Source organism: Patiria miniata, unplaced genomic scaffold, assembly GCF_015706575.1.
Source record: "Patiria miniata isolate m_02_andy unplaced genomic scaffold, ASM1570657v1 HiC_scaffold_30, whole genome shotgun sequence".
Lineage (NCBI taxonomy): Eukaryota > Metazoa > Echinodermata > Asteroidea > Valvatida > Asterinidae > Patiria > Patiria miniata.
Window position 1 is genome coordinate 8,836,067 of NW_024037070.1, and position 24,699 is coordinate 8,860,765.

Below are 24,699 nucleotides of genomic sequence, written 5' to 3' on the forward strand. Positions count from 1 at the left end.
GCAGCGCACATGATGACGTCACAAACTTGTTTCGGCATGCTGAGCTCGCGCGGTTTTTTTGCAGCTTCATAAAAGTTAAAACAATTTCATATTTTCAACTGCGAGCATACTCTTTCTGGGAGAGCTAAAGATTTATTACGGTAGCACATTTCAGGTTTTATTTCGCTTTTCACAAGCAATCTTTGAGAGGTAAGTTGAACGACACTGACGGAAAATTTTATGGAGCAAAGTCCAATATTGTTTACCGTGTAGAAATAGCCTTTACTGGTTATGGTATTACACATTACAGTCGTTTTTTTTCTAGTTCCGGATCTCAAACATTATTTAGTCTGCTTTTGGCTCAACTAATCCACAAATTCAAGTGACATTGTTTAAAAAAAATTACCTCGAGCATGTAAAACGGATAGGAACGAGGTTGATAAGACATAGGCTTTCGGAGATTGGCCGGGATTGATTTGTGCATGGCGCCTGGCTAAGAAGTATTGCAGTGAAAACGATAATGGAGACAGGGAACCAGACTTAGCTCCCGGCTAGTGTCAGACATGTCCGTCAAACCAATCACAGGGCGCTTTGATTGGTCGTCGTGGACTGGAGATGCCCAATCAAGACGCCATGTGATTGGCCAGTTGAGGGACCTTGCCATGGCGACCAATAAAAAAAATCTGATGATTTTGGTGGCTTTTCAGGTAGAACATTAACCTTCAGGTTGAAGTTTGTGTAAGAAACACAGCGCACTTGTGAAACTGTATGGTAACCACATCGTGTGCATGTCTCTCTATGCTGTGCGATGTATTTGGTTACTATATCAATTTCAGATGCACGCTGTGGTTTCAAACACAAACACAACACAGCTGCGACCTGACAGTTATTTGGAGCTGAGAAATAAATATATATCCTGGCTCTAAAAGAATCCATCAACTTATGGCAGTGTAGGCTAGGCTGCACCCTCGCATCGTATCGATATGATATTGATTAATTAATGTTAATTTTTTTCTCACTGGGTAAAGTTTGCCATGGCAACAGATGGTGAAGAGGATGTAGCTATTGGTTGGGAGTGGGAGGGGGACAAGCAAGTCTGGACGGCTTTCTCGGCCGAGCACAACGACGCGATCAACGACGCCCATCGCAACGGAAAGAAGAGCGTGAAGCTGACGGCTAACGACTGTAAGATTGAAGTGAAACTAAATGAGATGGTTCAGCGCAACTGCAAGACGGGATGGGAGCGTAGGATTCGTGGTGGCATAAAGGACCAGACTGGAGATTGTAAGCATTGGATCAGGCAATTTTAAAAATCATTTTGAAGGTTTTCCCCTTTAACCTAGCCCTAACCCTACCAGAGAAGGTGTAAAAGTCTGTGGGACTTTGCTGCATTGAGCCATCAACACCAGTGCATGAACGGCCAATTTCGAAAAAATCAGAGCTAGTGCCGTTGAACAATAACACAGTTGTATCCTGTAGCAGTTGGCAACTGCAGACTCTGACATCGTTTGGCCATGAGACTTTTGATCAGATACTGTAGATGATGTTCAATAATAATTAAAGAGAGAAAGTCCAACTTAGATGCCAGCTAAGGGAGAGGGAGAATCTTGTCTTTTTAATTATTTAGTGTGTATGAGCATGTAAACACCAGCAATCATGGACTAGGGACACAAGGGTTAGGGCACAAACAATACGTCCACGATTGACCAAACGTCCACGATTGAAATTCATGTACAAAACCAATGAGAGCTGTTGCTAAAAAGTACAAACAAAGGAATGAGGATTAGGAACAATTGGGGGTCAACGATTGCCAGTGTTTACAAAGATTGTGTGTGAAGGGTTAGGGTGTTGCAGAATTGTGGGTGGGTTGAATTGACAATTAATTTTCAGTCTCTGCAGCTTCTTTGCCATAAACCACGCCATTTCCCCCCTTCACAGTTTTTGTTTGGCAGTGGCAGGACGAAAAGAACAGGTGGAACGCCTACAACGTGTCAAATTGCACGGAGATTGAAGAGGCCCATCAAGGGTCCTGTGACAGCGTTGACTTGGTCATAGCCCAACGAGCCTACACGATGGATCTGAATGCCATGGAACAGGTCAACCAGACCACTAAAGTGAAACGAAAAGTCCAGCGATTACAAATAGGTATGACAATTTAGGTTGGGGAAGTAAGCTGTTTTCATTGTGTATGATTACAGGTTTTTAGTTTTGCAATACGCGAAAGACATGTTCGTTAACTGGATTAAAATAAGGCTTGAAATGAATCTTCAAATTTGGCATCTGCATGCAGTTGCGAAAGAACGATTACTTAAGTTCCGTCCCCAAGTTTTGGCCAGTCACAGCCAAGATTATGCAAATAAATGTTGGACAAAAGTCTGACACGCGTGCTCTTGCTTTGGGTGGGGAGGTAACTTGTTTTTATAAACACTTGTTCATTCATTTGCAATATAGTGCAGCAAAATGAGGATTGTTTTAACCTTCAGCAAATTCAATGAAATTTTTTTTGGAAAAGAAGAGGTATTTAATTTTTCGTTATTGGCTGCAGATTACAAAGTGCCACCATCGGAACAGCCCACCAAAGCTCCGTCAAGGAAGAGGGCCCAGTCTAGTACAGCCAGTAAGCCCTCTACAAGCAAAGCTTCCACTGTGAAGGCGGAGCCTGTGGATAAAGAGGAGGAGGAGGAAGTCAAACCAGCCAAGTCTGCCAGGAAGGGGAAGAGTCAGGGACCAGGCCAAGGTAAACTGTAAACCTTGTGTTGTAATAACCGGTGCCGGGTCGATTGTCAGGAATTTGGCATAGCTGGTTGTTGCATTTTTAGGAAGCGCTAAGGAGTTGTAATCAAGTCCCACGTCAAATCACAAGTCAATGAAATGCTCATATTGTGCATTTCCGTTTCGGGCATATCGGCTTCGATAATGCACCTGTGTAGAATACAGATGCAGATATGCAAATAGCCATACAAAAGCCGTACAAAATTTTGAGTTTTCCCATAGGTCTGTGTACAAACATGGATGCGCCCAGCAGGCATCACTTTGTACATTGTACATCGAGTCAGCGCTCCGGTAATTTAATGTAGCTCTATGGTCACAAGTCAAATCACAAGTCAATCACAAGGCAAATCACAAGGCAAATCACAAGGCAATCAAAACTCGGATAACAAGTTAATTATAAGTAAAATAACAAGTCCATGACAAATCAGATCATATTGTCAATCACAAGACCATCCCAAGAGAGTTAACATGAACAGAGGATGAACAGTGCATGACAAAAGAAATGTTCTTGTCGCAAATTATTATGAAAAGCTTGTGATCTGACTTCAGACTGAAGGACGCGTGAGGGGCTTGTGAGTACTTTTTGGACTTGACGCCAGCCATGACAACATTATACATAATCGTCGTTTTGGCTTTACTCACGCAGATGTCAAAACTGTTCGGATCGCCACCGGCCACAAGGTACCAGTTGACAGTGAATGTTACCAGATGCATGGAAAGGCACACGTGTTCATCGACGGAGACGACATCTATGACGCAATGCTCAATCAGGTACGCTAAACAGAAACTAATTGCTTAGCTGGTTTATGTGTGAAACAAATGATTAATTTAGCTAATAACCTGTTTTTGCTGAGCAATTAAGAATTGTTTTTGTTTCCCTCCTTTTCCAGACCAATCTGAAGAACAACAACAATAAATATTACATCATCCAGCTGCTGGAGGAAAATACTAAGAAAATATACTCCGTTTGGTTCCGCTGGGGACGAGGTAAGGTGTTATTTATTAACCCTAACTCCCTTGGCATTTTTGCTAGGATGCAACCTCAATCCTGCAAAATCCTCCGCTATTTCTTGAATGTGGTCCTTAGAGGGGTGACCTCTGCCTGAATCCTGCAAAATCCTCCAGCAATCACTGTCGATATGCTGAGGCAGAGCCTGTGACATCCTGGAGCAGTGTAATCTGGGCCTATATTTATGCATGGCTGAGCATAAACAACACAATGTCTGGCCCAAGACCTTGACACAGTGCATCCTCCAAAATCAGCCATATTCTACCTGAAAATTGTACGTGTGGAGTTAGCGTAATTAAAAACCAGTTCACACTGTGCTTGAAATGTTTGTAAAATCTACAGCTGGTTCTGAAACAGTGACAAATATTGTGAGCGGAATAGAGAGTTTGGACCATTTTGTGGTTAAGTAATTATTGACGTCCAAGAAAGAAAATCATTTTCTTGTTCTGCCTTCAAAAAACATTCCTCTCTGACTGTGAGTCATGTAGAAGATAACATACAGCTCCGGGCATAAATGGGTGCGTAAGTGTGTCTTGTTCCTTTCGTTTAGTTGGAAAAGCCGGTCAGAACTCCATGGTAGCCTGCGGTCATGACCTGACGGAAGCTAAGAGCGTGTTTGAGAAGAAATTCTACGACAAGACGAGGAACGAGTGGTCATTTAGAGACAGCTTTGAGAAGGTTTCTGGGAAGTATGACATCCTGAAGATGGACTACTCGGTTGATGACAAGGTGAGACCAAAATTTAAAATATATTGAATTGCAAAATGCAAAAAGTAAAATCTCACATAAAAGATGAATCCTATACTCTTGAGAAACAAATGCAGATGTCTATAAGAAATAGAACGTCTTGTAAAATCGGCAATATATAATGACTAATAATATATATAATGCTTTGACACATGAGTTTGTTATAACTTTGTATGAAATATACCTTATATTTGTTGCTCTTTTGCAATTAGTCTAAAAATCTCAATTGTTAGAAATAACAAAGCCTGGTTTTTTTAAATTGAATGAAAAGGACAAGAATGTTTGCCAGTCAACAAAAAAGAGCGATTAGTTAAGGCAAGTTGTGTGGAAAACAAAAAACATAAAGAGAGGGGTGTGTAATTTTTCTTGTTTCTTCAGGGCAAAGGAGACGAACCTGACGCGGGAAAGGTGAAGAAAGAGAAAGTGGCTTCCAAACTGGACAAGAAGGTTCAAGTAAGTGGTTCATAATCGGAGCTTATATTCATAAGACTCGAGTTCACATTGCACTTATTTTGGTAAAACCAACGGTGACTGTTGTCAAATTTACGGAGACTGTTTTGTCAATTTGACCAAATTAAGTCCAGTGCGACAAACAGTAAACTACCCAAAGTGTCAACTGTCGATTGTTAGTTGTACAGTCTGCAGTGGTAAGTTTTATAGGGACAACTGGGTCACAAAGGGATTACATTGTTAGTTTTACATCAATGAAACCTCCGTGCGGACAGAGGTTGTAAAGCTAATGTTATGAATTACGTGACTTCCCTGTAGGTCAAGTAATAAGCACACGTTGGCCTACAAACTGTATTTGAGTTTGTACTGTATTTCTGCTGTGTGCTGCAATATTATTTTCTCCCACAACCGCATCAGGGGTTAGGTGAAAAGGTCAATAGTAGGGCGCCCTCATCAGATTCTAAACAAGAACGGTATGGCAACATTTATGCAACGAACGACTTTCCACGGGCTGAAATTAATCCACGTGCGGACACACGGTAGAATAAATACAATCGAATGTTAACAGTAATAATAATAATACCGGATATTTATAAAGCGCACGTATCCACCAGGACTGGTGCTCAAGGCGCTACATCATTATTATCCCTGCTCATTGGGCACATGAAGCATTCCAAATACCATCTCAGCTCCCTGGGGAGTATACAGCTCGATGCAGCCTGTTAGGCGCAAGGAAGCTAATTCAATCACAATAACCATCTCTGCCCTCACAGGTACCCATTTACTCCTGGGTGGAGAGAAGCAATGAGTGACAAAGTGCCTTGCCCAAGGGCACACGCACCATGACCCCGCCAGGACTCGAACCCACAACCTGCAGCTTTACCCGCAGACCACGAATCAGTGCCCTTAACCACGAGGCCACAGCACTCCACAGTCACTTGCAGTAACTTTTTACAAAATTAAATCCAATGCGAACAAAGCTTAAGTCACTTATGAGTTAATTTTCCCCCCCCCTTCACTCTCACCCCGCCCACCCCCTCCCTTAACAGGATCTGATCCAGCTTATCTGCAACATCCAAGCTATGGAGGACATGGTGGTAGAGATGAAGTATGACGCACAGAAGGCGCCGTTGGGCAAGCTGACGCAGGATCAGATCAAGGCCGGCTACTCCGCACTCAAGAAGATTGAACAGTGCATCAACAGCAAGACGGTGGGCGACAAACTCATCAAGGCTTGCGATGAGTTCTACACCAGAATCCCACACAACTTTGGGTAAATTTCAAAAACAAAACGTGCAGTTCAGCAAATCTTGTCTCAAAGTTTGATTCCTCTTGCGACCTTTCTTAACTTTAATGACTGGAAAAAAATTGTCACCTTTTTTAAGATCTTGCAAGAAAACTTGTCAGCAGTAAGGATGGAAATCATCGTTTAGTTTGGTGACATCATGTGAAACTTTAACGCACCATTTATAGTTGAAAACCTGTGATGGACGCTTTAACGAGGCTGATGCCTTCCCCAGTATGTGAACGTGAACATTGAAAACTGGAAGTCGATCGTGTGAATACAAGATCCCATGTTTGAGGAAATATTGAAAGAATATAATAATTGTCGTTAATTTTTAATATGAATAAACTTTTATTAAAAAATTAAACACTGTTTAAACGTTTCAACATTCAGCCAACGCTTCACATAGGCTGCTTTAATTTCTGCCCCAGTATTTCTGCGACATCAAGCTGATAATTGAATCTAAAAGCAAATCATATCAAAAAAATATTTCACATATAAACTGGTCAATGTCTTTGTCTGTCATAAAAGCTGTCAACAGAGGGCACAATTTACAACATTTTTCATGTTATCAGTCAAAAAGAATTGTATTTGTTCTTTTGCATTGCATATAATTTTGATTTTGTCACACGAAATTGCAAAGTGTCCTTTTTTCTTGGCAGAATGCGACGGCCACCAGTTATCAAAACGAAGGAGGAGCTGAAAGCAAAGATAGCATTGCTAGAGGTAAAAAACTAGAATTTCTTACATGAAAGCATTTGAAAAATCTCATAAACCATGAAGTACCACAAGATACCTCATTGTCTTGCTGCAATTTGTGTAAACAGTGTTGTCCAAGGTTTTCTCTTCAAAATGATTTGTAGGTTAATTGCCATATATTGGCCATTTTTCAAATCTCGGTTTCATCTCCAGCTCTGCCTCTGGCTTTGCCATCAGCTGCAGAATAAGTCAGGAGCATTTAATGCTCAAATCTAATGAACATACTGAACACACTCTGCTATTTGGCTGCATATTCTGTATGATTATATAACGAGCCTGTGACTTCCAAGTCAGAAATGAGAACTCCTGAATCAGAAGCCTAACGCCAAAGCTGTAAATTTGCCGAAGTTTAAAAAACACCATAATGCTTACACTGTGAGCTGGACTTGGTAAATTGTACCTGCCAAGAAAAGCTGTTTCATCAAATGTTCATATTTCGATGCAAAAAATGGATCACTGCTCACGTTTTGTTTTGCTTTTAGGCTCTGGGTGATATTCAGATTGCCATGACGATACTTCAAGATATTGGGGACGTGACAGAAAACCCCATCGACAGCCAGTACCATTCCCTCAAATGCGCGATGAAGCCTGTAGATAAATCACATTCAGATTTCAAGGTATGTGTTACCCCTGCCTCCCCCAGCAATCAGTCAAAATGAAATTGCTAGCATACAATATAAACAATGATGAAATATAGCCCTGGTTCAGTTGGTGGTTGAGTTGTAAAGACATCGGTACTTTTAAGCAGGAGGTGGTGGGTTCAATTCCCAACCGAGTAAGTTCATAAGTTTACCTCAAAAACCTGCGAGATTTTCGAAAGAAAGAAAGCAAATAGAAAGTGTCGCTTAGTAAGTTTAAGTAATAGTGAAACTTGTTTGCTTTTATCAGATGATTGAGCGCTATGTCCAACAGACGCACGCCAAGACTCACAATCAGTACAAGATGGCAGTCAAGGACATCTACGATTTGGAGAAGGAGGGTGAAGCAGCAAGCTTCAACGATGTCGGAAACAAGTAGGTTTCTCACCAATAACCTTACCTCCCCAAGGCATTTTAGTTGAGAACCTTCCTAAAAACCTCCCAAGTCCTTAATTGTATCGGAAAGTAATGGCACGTACCTTGTACTTTCCCATGTCAATTTATTTCAAAGTTACTACTTGGGGATTTGAGTCTCTCTGAAAATATATTGTCAGTCTTGCATTAAATATTTGTCCTGTCTCCTGGCTTTCTGAAATAACTGTATTTATTTTGTTTTTAGGATGTTACTGTGGCACGGATCTCGTCTAACAAACTGGGCTGGTATCCTGGGTCAAGGTCTGCGTATTGCACCACCCGAAGCACCGGTTACCGGTTACATGGTATGTCAAAGGGATTTGATTAAATATTTGATACAAAATAGGTACATGTACTTGTTTTAGTTGCATACTTTTGGGTCCATTTTACTCCCCTTTTAATCATTTTATTGGCATTCCAAAAGTGTTTCAGGGCCTTTTAAAGTTTTTGTGCTGTTCCAAATTTCCATGATCAGAACAGTGATACCATCTCAAGGCAACTTCATATTTCACGCAAACACAAATTAGAAGCAATTTTGACGTCACAAAACCTTAGCAGCAAAATTCAAAATGGAACAAATACTTGCAATATTCAAGTTCAAACCGGCCTTTAGGTGTTCAGAACCTTACACAGACGATTCAGTGTCACAACTTCAATTTCATTTACTAAACGAACTAAATCTTCAGAGTTCTACTGCCATGGGTGCACTGTAGAATGGAACGTTCGATTGACTTTTTCACATTGTCCTTTCATCTCGTAGTTCGGTAAGGGCGTCTACTTTGCCGACATGTCGTCCAAGTCTGCCAACTACTGCTTCGCTACCAGGTCAAAGAATGACGGACTGCTGATGCTATGCCAGGTGAGTCTTGCGTCAAAATGAATCTTGTGCCTCCTGCTTTCCCATCATGGTTTGCCCAGTCACAGGCTTCCCCCCCCCCCCCCCCCCCACGAACTCTTTTTGAGGAATGTTGAAATATTGAAGGAATTTTGAAAGAATTGTCCCCACAGATTTTTATCTTCATTATATTTCTAGGTTGCACTCGGGAATTGCAATGATCTCCTAGCAGCTGATTACAGTGCAGATAAGCTACCTCCAGGCAAACAAAGCGTCAGAGGTCTGGGAAAGATAGCACCAAATGCGAGCTCCAACCATACAATGTAAGTCTCGTTTATTATCTTTCAAAGTTGCTTGGGACATAAAAACAGTTTTCCCCACACAACTTTCAGAATGCAGGGCATTGAACATGATGTTAAATGAACAGAATATTGAACTGATGTCCCAAAATGAGGGGCCTAAAGTCTCCGGAAAAAGAAGGCCAGATACAATGCTGTGATTTGGAAACGTGCATTAGTCTGAACATGTGAAACTGGCTGCTCCATTGGTTTGTGTACAAAATGAGAACACGTTGCCTACACTGATCACAGTGTAACATAGCATTGAAAGGGTGTTTTGGTCAACCAAAGATGACATAAGTCTGTTCCGAGTCAATATGGCTCATCAAGCCAGCATTTATGTCCGGTTTCCTTGGCCTGAAATAACTGAGAATATTTCTATTGCCTCAGATGGGATGCCAGTCCATCACAGGTTACTCGCCAGCTCATGCTGGTAGGTACTGATACTCCTTAGTGGAGAGAGGCAGTGGGGGTGAAGTGGCTTGCCCAAGGACACAGCATATGACCAGTGGCTGGATTCGAACCCCTGACCCTCTGATCATGAGTCACAAGCCCTAACCACTAGGCCACACTCCCCCTCTCAACCATTGATACTAGCAAGTATTCTAGTAAACTGGCCAAGTGGATTTTCCACACTTCATAAATGTACAGTTTAGGTGACCGAGCTTCCGTAATGACGACCCAGGGCCCAAATTCATAGAGTTTGATGTTTGACGCCGTGTTTGTTCCGGCTTGATTTTCAGGGCGGACGGCACCGTCGTTCCCGTAGGCAAGGGAACAGACACTGGAGTGGTCAACCCTAAGGGCTACACCCTCAACTACAATGAGTTCATCGTCTACAACACCAACCAGATCCGAATGCGCTACTTGGTCCACATCAAGTTCAACTTCAACTAAGCAGAAAGTAGTGTTCAATTGTACGTCATGCTGCAGATTATAGTTACCTGCGTCTTTTCATTTCAGTGCTAAAAAGGGCCCAATTTTTCTGAGCTGTCAAGCAGATATTGTTCTGTAAATTTATGTGCTTGACAAAAATCATAGGGGAACCATGGATTGACAACTTACATGACTTGAACTGTAGGTCGTTAACTCGTTTCTAATTGTTTCCATCGTTAAGACTATTCTGTGCTCATATAATAAAATGAAATCGGTCGCATCTATTCGGCAGGCAAATCATTTCTGAGAAAAAAAAAAGGCTCTCCTGGATTTTTTTCAATTGGTGAATCTGTAATAAGTTAATTTCTAAAGATATTTGAAATTGCCACTCTTCATTGCCGTCTGCTCGTAGTTCCCTAGTATGCTGGTATAAGATGGCATTGAGCAGTGAACTTCCGTCAATCGTGTTGCTGGAGCGCCCTCTTGTGTTTGAAAAAAAAATTATACCCTGATATGGCTCCCAGTATTGTTTGGGTTTTTATCCATTTTTCTGTTGTAAATAGAGGAAGTTAGCTTTATGTACTTTTATTACTCATGAGATGAGATTGTTTAAAAAAAACAAGAGAATTGACTAACTAGTCATAATCAATGGTAAAGCTATCTGACGAACCTTTCAGACAAAAGCCTCACCGTGCAAGTCTCTAAACGGCATACTTGTTGCAAGTTAGTAAAATGTTATGGTCACAGACCATAATAAATATCCAGTTTAACCTCGTTCTTTGAGACATCAAGCTTCTGAATCTGAAATTTGGACAGCTAGAAGTTTCCAGGGATATAATCTGCTGCCTAATCTTTAAAAGTTAACTTAAGTTAAATGTTTGGTTTGTGTCAACTGCTTAAAATTTGTCAGAATAATCCATGATTATTGTACTTCTTTCATATATATCCAAGATATATCCAAGTTGATTGAGTTATATAGAGGATAAAGCATTTCACCATGTACATTGATTAAACTTGTAAATATGGATGATCTTTTGACAAAATAGTGTAATTTTACTTGATAGTTTTGATAAACAATTTTCTCAGTGTTGAAATTGTTAAAATGCCGAGCAGATAAACTCAGATGTTATCTTTAATTGCACAAAATTAAAGATTTGTTTTTCATCAAAAAAAAAAAATAAACATGGAATTCATATAATAAAACTTTTCTTAACTGAAATTGTAAGAACATGTATTCAGACATTTTTCTTGGAGTAGTTAAAATTGTCTACTACTTTAATGAATAAAAGCAAAAACAGCCATTTCAAATTGTAATTTTGGTTCTTTATTATTCTGTTGTCATGAACCATTCCTTGACATCAGAGCTCTAGCAAGTATGCAAATGATGCAATTTGTTCCTTGAAAATTCTCAAAGTAAGTCGGTTTATGAGAAACAGGAATGCCCATTGGGTGTATGCTAGATTTCAAAATGCTATATTTCCTGAATCTAAAATATAATGAAAAATATAATGAAATGAACGGAAGGATTACAAACTTTGTCATCCATTCATAATGCCAACTGTGTGTGTAAAAAAAACAAGCTATATCAATGGAAATTCAACTTCTCAAGCAGCATCTTTTAGTGGACCAACTGTTAATGGACCCTACCTTCCTGTCAATCAAACGGTGTGCATTGACCAATTAGATCAGTACCTTTGGTCAGGTGATCAAGGTCAAACCAAGGTGGGCGGGGCTTACTGCCGAATCTCAAACGGCCCATTGGGCTCCCACGGACTGAAAGGTAAAATCATGACCGTGCCGAAAAGTCAGTCTCGCCAATCCAGGCACTAACTCCTTATAAGATTCGCTTTTCCTCTTCTTTCACCACATTCGGTACCAGTTTGTCTTTCATATCCTTGTCGTACAGTTCCCTCAAATGCACTTTCAACTGGTCGATGTTGGTCTGATAGTGAGCTGAGATATCAATGACAGGCAGTTCCACATTCTCACGGAGTAACCTCAGGTTTTCCGCTGCTTCTGGTAGATCTATCTTGTTAGCGACCACGGCGTGAGGTCTTTGTGACAACCCTTCTTGGTATTGCTCCAGTTCGTACTGGAGATCAGAGAGCTGTGTCCAGGGTTCCTGGGCCGAGAGGTCTAAGACGTAGAGAAGACAACGGCAACGCTCGATGTGTCTGAGGAATGAGTGGCCCAGGCCGCGGTTGAGATGAGCTCCACGAATCAAACCGGGCAAGTCGGCAACTATTGAGGGAAAGTCAAATATACTCAATTATTTGTTTGAAGCACTTGTAAAACTGCCAAAATTCAGGGCAATTTGCTGAAATTCAGGCAAATTTAAAGTTTGGGACTTTTGGGTTTGAAAAATGTCTGTGCCATCACCCCCACCCCCACCCAAGTTCACAAAAGTTTCACTGCCACTGACTCCTGGCAGAGTGCTAGATAGCAACTACAGAGGAACAGCAATAAAAAGTAAGAATTTGATAAAATTTTGAAAAGTATCGAAAACTGAAAATTTTGCTTGGCTCCCATTGGTTGCACATGCAGCATCCCTATTTGTCTTGCAGAAAACCTACACACTTTTTCAAACTCTGGCCTGTAAGGCAACGCCCGAATCAGGCATTTTGGTGGCTAAGGCTTCAGTTCTTATCTTTCTTTTGTTCAGTGGCTAAAAGCCGTAGCCATTGACAATAACGCCCATCTTGGACACATCCTAAGAACAAACCTCCTCACCTGCAACTTGTTCCAGGTCGTTATATTCCACCATCCCCACGTGGGGGTTGAGTGTTGTGAAGGGGTAGGCAGCCACTGCAGGCCTGGCTCGGGATAACGCTCGGAGGAGAGTGGACTTGCCGGCATTGGGAAACCCAATCTGGAATAAAAATAGCATGCGACAAATGTGACAAGATTATGAGATTTGAAGGTTTGCATGGTGGAAAGATACTAAGACAAGATAAATTTGCGGTAGCACCATGTGAATAAATCTCTTTAGTGAGTATGTGTGGTTCTGAAAAGAACCGGAGGGACTCAACGTTTCGAACAGTATGCTCTGCCCGTCGTCAGGAGAATGAGGGATTATGACTACTGACTAGCACCCCTTCAACAAAGACATTGACAAAATGGGGAACCGCCAACGTAGGACTGGATAGCTCAGTTGGTAGAGCACCGGAACAGCAATCCAGACGTTGCAGGTTCAAACCCTGCTCCTGTCAAATTCTCTGTTCAACTTTAAATTTGACATGTGTTTACTCAGAGTGAGGTTGCTTCACAAATATCCCCTTTTGTCATATGCCATATATGGCGGGGGTGGGGGTTCGGTGGGGGTGGGGTTCGGTTGGGGTGGGGGGGGGGGGTTATCTCACCAGTCCAGCATGTGCCATGGTACGTAGCTCCATAGACACCTGTAACTCCTGACCCTGGATGCCTCGTTCTGCGATCCTAGGGGTCCTGTTAAGCGGTGTTGCAAACGATCTGTTCCCCCGGCCTCCCTGTCCCCCACGTGCAAGGATGAACTGCAACGCATGGAAAATATGCAGAGAACATTGTCAGGAATATATAACAACCTGCAAAACCGCAGAATATTTCAAGATGCGGTGTATAAACTTTGTGTGGTATTTAATCTAAATAGTGTAAATGGTGTGCAGGCAGGGACTGCTCTACAAAAAAAAATGTTTCACAAAACTGAAAGAGTAAGGAATTTTCAGCATATAAACAACTTTTTAGCTCTCTCAATTGCCTTAATTTTAAAACAAATTGTCCCACATATTAGACGATACGTTTTTCAAAAATATATCATTTCCATTTTTTGTGTGTTAAATTTGGTCCAGAACTGTGCCTGGCTTGACTTGTGATTTGACTTGTGATAGATTTGACGAAACCTCTGTCGGTTGGCTGCTATGTCTCTTCTTACCTGGTCTCCCTCTGAATCGAGATCTGCGATCACCGTTTTGCCTTCTTTGACAACTGTCCCTATTGGAACCTGCACCCAAACATAAATACTAAATATGAGCTACACCCTGGTACAAATCACCGTTCTATGGGGCTTTACAGAACTTATCCAAATCTTCTTCTGATGCACTTTCTTCCCAATTTGTCGTCTTTTTTTGTTTTAGCTCCCGATATTTCTGGACATTTTGTAATTGCTGAGCACAAATTTCCAAACATATATTCTGCAAGAAAAAAATTATCCAAATTATGTAGCAATCAAGTCCTCAAAAATTTCTCATTTCAAGCCGTTTGTTTTTTGCCTCCCAGCCCGAAAACTGAAGCAAGACTGTTTTTGATTAAGACGTCTTTGATTGACTGACCGACTGACCGACTGACTGACCGACTAGTCTACTCACTCTAATGATTGTGTGGTTGCCATTTCTTCCGCTACTGTTGTTTTTCCTGCCCGGTTCCCCATGCTGTGCTTTATACTGTGAACGGACAGGCTCCAATGATTTGACATGCCGATCAGCTGGAAATTGAAAAAAAAGCAACTTTGAACACATGGACTGGGATAGAACTGAACTAGCATTTATCAGAAAATCACACCAACACTCTACCTAAGGCCAAAAAAAAAAGTCTCCGGTTTCTGGTATGGAGCTTGCCCAAAAAGTGGTGCGGCGACGCGGCTTTTTTTTTTTTTTTACCTGATTTTTTTGCTTCAAATGTCGGCTGATGACTGCAAATGGTGCCAGACTAAACTTAGTGCAAATATATGGGAGTCCAGAGGGGCCACTTAAAGCTTATTCTCGACCATAACCCAATCTAAAAAAACGTTAAAATTGTGCAGCAGCAGGATTCCAGTCAAACCAGTGAGTTTGGCGGTTTTGAGACATCATCTTTCATTGAAAAAAAAAATGTTTTCATTTTGCCGACGCGCATGGCTCAACGACGCGCGCGCATACCAGAAACCGGAGACTTTTCTTTTTGGCCTAAGCTACTCCTATACATTGGTTGTCCCCTTCAACAAAGACACTGGCAATTTGGAAGCGTATAATCTTTAGGGGCTGATAGCTCAACTGAACGAAGCAAGTACGGTGCTCCAGAGATTGGAGGTTCGATTCCTACTGCAGTCAATTTCCTTGGTCAACCTTATTCTGGTTAAAAGTCCACATAGTCAGATTCCCTTCATGTGATGATATATAAATCAACTGGTTCAACTGTAATGATTTTACACCATTTTGATAGTCCAAATCTTTTGTTCTCCTGTTAGTTTGCCAGTTGTAAAACAAGACTCAACAAATCTTAGTAAAACTGGTCCGCAACCAACTTGTGTAAAGGGACTAGGTAGTCATCCGAGTCAAATTTGAAGGGCCAAGGAGACCAATCAAATGTGTGGGTTAAGGTGAGGTTTAAACAAGTCTAGGTCACAAGTGACAGTCAGTCAGTGAGTCCGTGCGACAGGTACACGGACGACTCTCGGCTGGCCCTCTGGGACCAGCAAGATCGATTCAGTCCTGCTTCAAGTGTCCAGTTTAGCTTCAGATTCTTTGGATGCAATTCTTACCTTCAAGAATGACATGACCACCATTCCCTCCGTCACCTCCATCAGGTCCGCCAAATTCTTTGTGAGCCTCTCGTCTCAGCGAGATGCCTCCGCTTCCACCGTTGCCTGCCGCCACACGGACTCTTCTCCAATCAACAAATCGCCTGGTCTGAATTACAAAACCAAAGGGATCAAATAAATCTAAAGCATGAAAATGAAATTAAAACAATCTGAAAAAAGGGGAGAGATAAATGTATTATATCCCAGAAATACTATTTTATGTATAGCTAAATGTTCAGGTTTCTTTGGTTGTTTTTATTATTTAGTTTATGTTTGTTTGTTTGTCTGGTTTTGTTTTTGTTTTTTTTTGTTTTTGAGGGGAGGGGTTGAAGATGAATTAAGCGATTTAATTTAGCAGCAAAAGAAACCCATTGCAATGATACATTATTACACCCTTATACATATTCATGAGCAAATGCAGTCCTTCCATTGGTCAGTTGTCTAGGAAAAGGAAGTACAGGTGTGTAATACATTCCCTCCACTTTTTTTGTAAACACAGCCGACTAGCTTAAATTGCTATTTTTCAAAAACACATTGTCAATTAACTTATTTATTTAATCAGCAAAAGAACCCCAGGGTTGAACCATGTAAATACACCTCATACATATTCATGACCAAATTCAGCTCTTTCAGAAATCAGTATTCCTCAATATATATTCAAACAGGTCAGGGATGTACAAAAATACTTCACTACTATTATTTTGTTTTTGTATACACTATTTCATTATAAACACCGCACGTTGTGATCACATACCAGTTGCTTTTCTGACAAGTCCGGTTTCCCTGTGGGTCTGTTTTTTGTTGAGTAGCAACAGGCATCTACCTGATTGGCTGACCTGGCAGCCAATCGGGTGCCTGATTGACACGCTGCTGCAAGCTGATTGGCTAGACGGCTGAACAGAAACCTTCCAATAGCAAGGGGACTGGCCATCAGGAATGAATACTACAAATTAATTGAAAAACATGAAATTGTTTTATTTCTCTCTATTTTTTTTTAATGGCTGTGCCTGTTTGGATTCGGAAAGAATGTTGGAATCTGACGCCACTTTTCTCTTCATAATATATATCATTTTAAACTTAATAAAGGTTGGTCATTGCAAAAATTGTTTGAAAAGACATGAACCTGGGACTGAGAAGTGAGAGACATTTCCAATTTTGTTAGGAAACCTTCTACTTTACTTAGAAAATTGTCTTGACTACATACAAGGCTTTGTACACAACCGTTTGGATACTATTGTTTACTTCATTCTATTTCCTTGACATTCACTGAGACAATATATGATGACTTCCGTGGCGGAAAGATTCCCATATCTGGCCATCACTAATTTTTCCCTTCAGTTACTTATCTGTCCTCAGAAAGTGACAATATGTCATATTCATAAAAAGTAAAATCTAGCAGGGAAAAATATTGAAGTAGGCCTATTTACTAAGAAAACGTCTTACTCTAGTCTTTACTCTTAGGCCTAGAAATTTTCAGACCTGTCTCTAGCTGGAGTTACCCAGCCCTGAGTTTTATCATCTGATCATTGGGTTGTCTAATAGACAACCCAATGATAAAACTCAGGGCTGGGTAACTCCAGCTAACCTGTCTCATATAATATATATGGTTTGTGCACAGGGTAACAAGTGATGGCCAGAAATGCGTCAGGATGCAACATTCTTTCCCAAACGATATCTGTTCAGCATTTTAAATACTTACTCCGAAAACTCGATGTATTTTCAGAAAAAAAATACAATGACATTTACAACACTCGGTCTATTGGTCCATTCAGCTAAATTGAAGTCATTGTATATTGCGCCCTCAAGCGACCTGTCCTTATTGTAGAGTTCGTGTAGTCACGATGTATATTATTTGCATTTTTGTCTTTTTAGTCAATGGGGGAGGGGGGAGGCACTGTAGGGGATTTCTTTTTTTTTTGAAAGTCGGAATTACCAAACCCAATATTGAATTTGTATGGGCGTCGCCAGGATTTTTTTCGGGGGGCAAATTCCGTCCAAATCCTTGTACTTTCGCTAGCATAATTCATTTTTTTTTCAAGGGTGCACTGGGCGGGGAACATTTGCCCACCCCACCCCCATTGCCGACACCCCTGCAGACGCCCATTTTGCTAAATGTAATAGAAAATATGACTTCACACCTCTTTTTCGCGGTGAGGACGGAGCAAATGGGAAAAGTTCACAAAAAAGACAGAGGAATTTCATGGAAATGGCCAGGGGACTATTAAAATCACCCCCCAAAAAATGTATGTCATGCAATCTCCAGTTAATTAAGTCCCCAGTAGCAGATATAGAAGGGGGGGGGGGGGTAATTGCAACCAGATCACCCCTGTTCACTTCAGCCACTAACTATAATAATTATGAAACTAGTGACTAAATACGACAAAAAAAATAATATTTTGCTGAAGTTCCTGATGAGTTTATTCTTGAATTGCCAGTTATAGAGACGCAGGAAAAATCATCTTAGATTTCGACATTTTTCGGGGTGCGGGATGCCTTGGACCCTATTTTAATTAGCTGGGCCTGCCGACACACTTTACACTCAACGCCCCCCCCCCCCCTTATATCCCCCCAGTTTCTTGATAGCTAGATCCGCCCCTGACCCCTAGCCCCTTGTGACGACATGATGACCACAAATTGAAACTGACGCCGAATACAGTTAAAGTATACCCCACCCCAACGGAAAATTAAGGAAAAGAAGTATGCCTATACAGAAAAGAAAAGAGTCTATTATTGTAATTTTGAATTTAATGTAAATTTATCAGACTGAGAAACACCCGGCCTTAAAGGTACATCTTACAGATTTGTAACGTAGAATAAAGTCTATAACCCTGAATTTCTCCCTTTTTTCGAATTTTCCACGGCCCACTCGAAAATGTAGAGATTTGTGTTCGCCACACCCTCCCCCTCAAACTTTCTCGTGTCGCTTCTCGCTGACTTTATTGCGCCGTGCCCTTTTAATTCATTCTGTTGTGAGTCGGCTACAGAAAAAAGTCCTGGCCAAGTGCTATAAAATCAGAGGTCCGTGTTTATAGATATCCCATCAGTAATGATATCGAGGAAACAAAATGACAAATTCCATGTTTATATAAAGCCAAGTCCAGAATAGCATAAAAAGCATTTCACCTACAGACTCTACCGGAGGAATGCGGTGAGGATGTAGATTTCGCAATTGAGGTACGGGGAATTCCGCTCTGGAAAAATACTCGCAATTGCGCGCATCATAAAAAAATTCTCACTCTTGTACCTCGAAAATTACACTTATGAATTTGTAAAACGTTCAAGTTGTTTTACCAGCAAAATTTTCTGAAGCTTCATTACTTGTCCGGCTGCTTGGGCACTGTTTAATTTGGAAATCCAGCACGTATTTCTACACTAAACTGGAAAATTGAGATTTCTTTTTGGTGTTTGGAATGCAATGAGTTTTAGGCGTTCCGTAGCACAACGAAATCGCGGGACTTTCCCTTAGATGATGTCATACGACCTGTGCATAGTGCGATCGAGTATCATGTAAACGGGTTAGCATTATAGCAGCTGAAGCAGAATCATATCCTTTTACAACCATGTGAAAGAACTGTGCTCGACCCAGCATTAAGATTCAAGTCCACAATTAATTTGAGAAGTAGATCAAGCAAAATGTAAGTATATTCTCACAATGCTTTTTTCTTAATCTTTTGTTAACATTTTATTTGCCACTTCATGCGTTTTGTTCAAAGATTAATTTCCACTTCGGGAAAAAGAAAGCTCAGTCGGAGAGCTAGAGTTAAATCGAGTCAACTTGCATATATGGTTAAAAGTAGCTTTGCCCTTTCCACTTTCTTTTCGTTTGAAGCAACACTTAATTCCCTCAAAATGTTAAGTACGGTGCATAACAATTAACTTCTTGCTGTTTTAGCTCAATGGCTGCTATAAATGTTGACAAAACAGAAAACAATACGCACCGCGTTTTTGAGGTCTGGGCGTCTAAAAAAACGAACCTTCAAAACGCCCTCTTTTTCACAGCTCAAAAAATATATATCGAAAATATCGATACCTAATTTGGAGAGTATAGTTCATTAGCTTTTCAACAACGAAAACATCTTTCCCATAAATATTTATTGAGTTATGACCAATTCAAAATAAGTGCAGATATTTCAATCTGTCCACCTTCTCAATTGTCATTTGTTATAGAATATAATGGATTTGGGGTGAGGGTAGTTTTGCTTTCTTTAATGCTTTATATTTGGTTCAATTTTAAGTTGTTATTTTTTCAACAGTGGTAATTTATCCTTCAGTTTGGAAGAAATGGTAGTCTCGAAAGGACTGTTTGGTTAACTTCTTAGATATTTACTGTGCTGCTCTGTCTCTCTGCTCTGTTTCACAAAATAATGCAAGTTTCGGCATGTGTTTTTATTGCAGCAGTCAAAATATCAGTCGCCGTGGACAAAATGAAAAAAGCGGTACTTATTTTGAATTGGCCACAACTAAATAGATATTTCCCCGATTGGAAAGATGTTTTCGTTGTTGAAAAGCTAAAGGACTTTACTCTCTAAAGTTTTTTTATAACTGTGAAAAAGAAGGCACTTTGAGGTTTCGGTGGTTTTTTTTGAAGACACCCTGGTAAATAAAAATTGTGCCTGCGGGCCCAAAAACATGAAGACTGATCATGAATTAGCTCAAGTGACAACGTAGCCCCATGCAGACACACCTCTATTCGGTTGCCTTAACTTAATTGCACGAGCTATGAATTTAAAGGTCTTGAACTATGAGCCGAATATGAGCACGTGCATTAATGATTATGTGGGCCAGGGAATTCAATGCAACGCACACTATACAACGTCAACATGGCGCGGCCTGTGGTAAGCCAGACTACATAACTTGTGCAACATAATTGAGACACGTTTGCATTTCACAACATTTTATGGTTAGGGCCTACTTGAATATCGCGTATAGGCAACAGGCATTTTGGTTGTGTAGGGCGACCGATGCAGCAAGAGAGTCACGGATTTTGCCAGACAGAACCAAGCACGTGAGTAAAGCATCGCGAGCCGAATTTAATCATTTGTTCTGAAATGAGTAACAAAATTGAGGGATGGAGAAGCGACAGTTTCGACTGAATTGAATGAACGACTGTACATCAGTGGCGTATTTAACTATGGAGGTACCTCCATGATTAATTGGATACAATTTTAATTGCAGGGGGAGGGGAGTGTGGGCGTGTCACCTTCGGGCTCATTATTGGAGGGAGTTTGGAATGGGTTTCAAAAAATGTCAAAATATGTGTTCCCTTCTCCAGCAGATTCTGAGGGGGGGGGGAGAAGGGGCCTAGACCTCGACAGGGTAGGGCAGACATTGGCCCTTTGTCCCACCCCTTTACGTCACTCGTGATGTATGGTTGATTTGGTGTAAAGCTTACCAAATGGCCAAAGATTAGGTCGCGTAAAGTTGACGAAATAATGTGATCACTAGACGAGAAAGACCTAGGCATGCCTTGACGACTTGAACAGCACTTTGTTACAAGTCAAGGTGCACTTATTATTATTATTTTAAATATTATTTAAAATTAAAAAAAAAAGGTTTGTGTGTGCGCCACGGCGCATGTGCGTACGTACGCTTCTTTGCTCATGAATTTGTATTTGGTTGTGTACCAAATTATACGTTGACCGCGTAAGTATGATCATTGACATGTCGTCATGATTTTGACGTATAAGTCTTCTATCAAGACCATGTTGGTTTTTATTCAGAGAAAGCAGATTTTTTTTAGATATTCACTCGTACAGGATATTTCACGTTTGCAGCCAAAATCGGCGCATGAAGCGAATGCTACACCAAAACACATGTGCAAGTAGCCACACATCTGAACTATGATACTATAACGAGGCACTCCCTTTTTGAATGCTTATGTATTTTGATTTTCCATATACATTCGCGTTATATGGTATACTTATACTTCTTTTCTGACACCTGAGGGCGCTGGTACTGTGACGTCGTGATAACATTGTTGTAATGTGACTCGATTAACATGTTAAAGACATCCTTTAATATACATTTAACTCGTTTTCTGACATCAAAAGGTACGCTTTGATGTCACCGTGGGCACTTGCTTTACATTTTGTATTATATAATAAAAAAACTAACAAAAAACTAACAAACATCACCAACAAACAAACAAACACCCCAACAAACAAACAATAACAGTCAGTGTACATAATTACGTAGCAGTTTGTACATTCGAAGAGGCTGCCATAAAATGTAATGAAAAGAAAATCCCACCAAAAAATGGCAAAAACAAAAAACCTCACCATTTATGAAATACCAAAAGACGGCATGATTGGGGAAGCCTCATGCATGGAAAAACCCACAAACGAACGTCGCCAAAAGACACAATATATAGTCTATTTTAATATATATTAATGGTTTGACCTATAATTATGGTGATATGAGTCGACACAACAAATATCGTCATCGTGACGTCTGTTTCATTGTTACGGAATAAACTGCAATATTCGCATTGGCATGGCAATCTTAACTCAAACCCAAAAATTAAAAATCACTTTTCAATATTTGTTTGCAAACCCGATCATTACAGTTCTAATCTGCCATAAATAATGGCTCCATCGTCATTTTTATTAATAGTAGCCATATGCAAGACGATTGAGTCACCATAATTCATAAGTCGCTCTCATAGAAATAAAATACGGAGCCATTATTCCAGAGCCTGCCTACGAGGCAACTTGCGATTGGCTAGTCGACTCCACACAACAGGCAGTTTTTCACGCTTGCTTGCACCTAGTGCAAGGTACGTCACCTGCCTATTGTGAAGCGATAACCTTTTGCTTGGCGTCGTGTGTTGTGTATGATATGAGCGCATAATACACGTGCACTACGCAACAGGTATTAAGCGGCCTTCGGTCTGGAAACTTCCTATTCAATACGGCCAAAAAAGAAACCATTATTACGCACACGTATCTGTATACCATGCCTACAGTGCGGGACTTTTGTGACTGCATGTACGTGCTATTTATAAATCCAGTGATGGTGGCAACTATGTTTTTTGAAAGATGACAACATCCACACACTAAACGGCAACGAGACTGCATGGTGCGTATTGGTATTTGTTTTAAGTGCGAAACAAAATACTGTGTAAATTATAACACAATGGCTTTTGTTTGGTTTGCATATAGGAGCTGTAACCAAAGCTGTTCTTACGTGTGTATGGTGGGAACGATCGAAAGCTTTAGTCTTGTTGTAGGCCAAGGGCAAAGTGATCATGCCATAAGTCAACAGGTTATATAGTATCGCGCATATGGCTCCATGTTCATATTTCGTGTCATGCATGCACGTGATGTTTACAGCGATCATGTCTAATGCAAGCCTGCTTGAATGATATGATATCGATGACTTAATCGGAAAACATGACAGCAACACACACAATCATGATTCCCTTCATCGCACACATGTGCTCATGTACAAAATGAACATTGTTTTCCCGGCATGATTGCGTTCGGTGTATAGCCTATACTATGGTAGAGAATTTGAAATGCAGCTAACCATGTCATGATCTCAACATGTTTAATGACGCATTAGCAACGGATGCGCTGTTGAAACCACTTTATTGCATTGAATGATGTTCTTCATTGGGCAACGCGGCCAAAGAGATTAAATATTTCAGTGCCGACTTATCTTAAATTATGTAGTCATGATTCAGACGGCTCGAGTAGAATCAGTAATCCGAATATTATAATAGACACAAAAAACACTGTACACCGAACATTGTATTAACTATTATCATCCGGAAATGAGCAGTGACATCCGTAATGGTGAACTCAGTGTAATCCCGTGCAAAACAGTTAAAGCTACATAAGCAATTTGAACACAAAGAAATTGACATCACATAATGCAACTGAAAGGCAGTTTTATTATGGACGGGAAAAACCCCTACACTGGTACTACAAAAGGACTGCTCTCTTGTTTCCAAGAATCATGAAGTAAGGTACGTGACACGAAAATTGAGGTTGGGGCCGTTGGGGGGGGGGGGGGGGCAAAACTATGTTCCGTCCGTGATGAAAGAAGTTACTTTTTTTTTATTAAGTCGCATCACCCATGATGATAACAGTATCTTATTTCTATAGGTGCAGTTCTTTTTTTTCTGTCAGAATGTTTTCGTTATGTATTCCAACTCGGTTCAGCAAGTGCAATTGTATACACCTTGATAACGTGATATGCGTCAAGAAAATGGCTATATCAGTTTACATAATTGCAAAATCACCATCAAGATCATGGAGATAACCAGTTTGCAATACGCGTGCATTGAAGTTAAACTTGCAATGCAGTGGATGTAGCCTATGTTGAAAACTCTGAAAGTTTCATCGGGCCAAGTCCAAAGGTTTAGCATATATTGTGTGCTCACCCCTGACTTTTGCCCATTATCATCAACCCCGTGCAAACACTCGACAACAAAGTAAACCTTTGTACCCATCCACATGACTTTTAAAAATAAACTTGATTCCGTTTATGTTTGTGCAATCTGTAAAAATGGCGGCCACAGAAGGCAGCTTGGTTGAGGCCTAGGCCTACACACTGTTGATTTCATTTTCAGTTCGATGTGTGACGTAAGTATGGAAATGAACGCATGCATGCATACATGCATATACGAATATGAAAGCAAAAGACAACGGGTAAATAATTATACGTTATTCAGTGCTTGGTGTATTTAATGTGGGCAGTAAGTGAATAAAAATAGCGCCAGTGTCAATAAAGATCAACAGATGATCAAGGTAGGTCTGAGTCGTGTTTAGTTGATGGGAACGCTCGTCGGATATTTTAGGGGTATGTGTTTCATTGATATTCGCTATTTTATTGGTACGTTACTTTTGCCGTTAAATGCGGCTGTCATGTTGTGATTGCATATAACATTGCGATTAAAAAGACTGACTTGCAAGCTTAACAAAGAATCACGTAATGTATAATTTCAATAGCGTGATATGTTTACGCACTCTGCGTTATTAGGGACTGAACAGTGGTGCAGAAAATAAAAAAGACTGCCTGTACCTCAATATGCTTCGTGTTTCAGAGAAATATTAACATTAGC

At 40.5% G+C, this 24,699-nt stretch overlaps 3 protein-coding genes and 1 non-coding gene across 6 annotated transcripts in view; 3 read left to right on the top strand and 1 right to left on the bottom strand.

Annotated features, from left to right (window-relative positions):
- LOC119739391 (poly [ADP-ribose] polymerase 2-like) lies at positions 1 to 11,406 on the top strand. Its single transcript, XM_038214326.1, has 16 exons — positions 1 to 189; positions 1,008 to 1,263; positions 1,918 to 2,124; positions 2,525 to 2,716; positions 3,398 to 3,522; positions 3,642 to 3,738; positions 4,311 to 4,489; positions 4,886 to 4,960; positions 6,007 to 6,230; positions 6,905 to 6,968; positions 7,484 to 7,618; positions 7,890 to 8,014; positions 8,259 to 8,358; positions 8,814 to 8,912; positions 9,087 to 9,211; positions 9,970 to 11,406. The coding sequence occupies exons 2-16, from the start codon at positions 1,014 to 1,016 to the stop codon at positions 10,121 to 10,123; spliced, it is 2,151 nt and encodes a 716-aa protein (XP_038070254.1). The 5' UTR covers positions 1 to 189; positions 1,008 to 1,013; the 3' UTR covers positions 10,124 to 11,406.
- On the bottom strand, positions 11,404 to 23,026 carry LOC119739392 (mitochondrial ribosome-associated GTPase 2-like). 2 transcript variants are annotated; one of them, XM_038214327.1, is made up of 8 exons: positions 22,818 to 23,026; positions 16,387 to 16,575; positions 15,594 to 15,741; positions 14,443 to 14,558; positions 14,010 to 14,078; positions 13,462 to 13,611; positions 12,833 to 12,971; positions 11,404 to 12,343 (listed from the first exon to the last, which is right to left on the bottom strand). In XM_038214327.1, the coding sequence occupies exons 1-8, from the start codon at positions 22,968 to 22,970 to the stop codon at positions 11,937 to 11,939; spliced, it is 1,371 nt and encodes a 456-aa protein (XP_038070255.1). In that variant the 5' UTR covers positions 22,971 to 23,026; the 3' UTR covers positions 11,404 to 11,936. The 2 variants fall into 2 exon arrangements, with proteins under 2 accessions (XP_038070255.1, XP_038070256.1); XM_038214328.1 differs by lacking the exon at positions 22,818 to 23,026 and adding an exon at positions 17,332 to 17,436.
- On the top strand, positions 13,239 to 13,311 carry Trnaa-agc. The gene has a single exon. It is a non-coding gene; the product is annotated as a tRNA-Ala (tRNA).
- LOC119739390 overlaps positions 20,618 to 24,699 on the top strand; it is a 20,128-nt gene continuing 16,046 nt past the window's right edge. The window contains exon 1 of one of the 2 annotated variants that reach the window (XM_038214325.1): positions 20,618 to 20,637. The gene's annotated coding sequence lies outside the window, so the exon portion shown is untranslated. Of the gene's footprint in view, positions 20,638 to 22,460; positions 22,710 to 24,699 lie in introns of those variants that run through there. The other variant, XM_038214324.1, reaches the window with a different exon arrangement.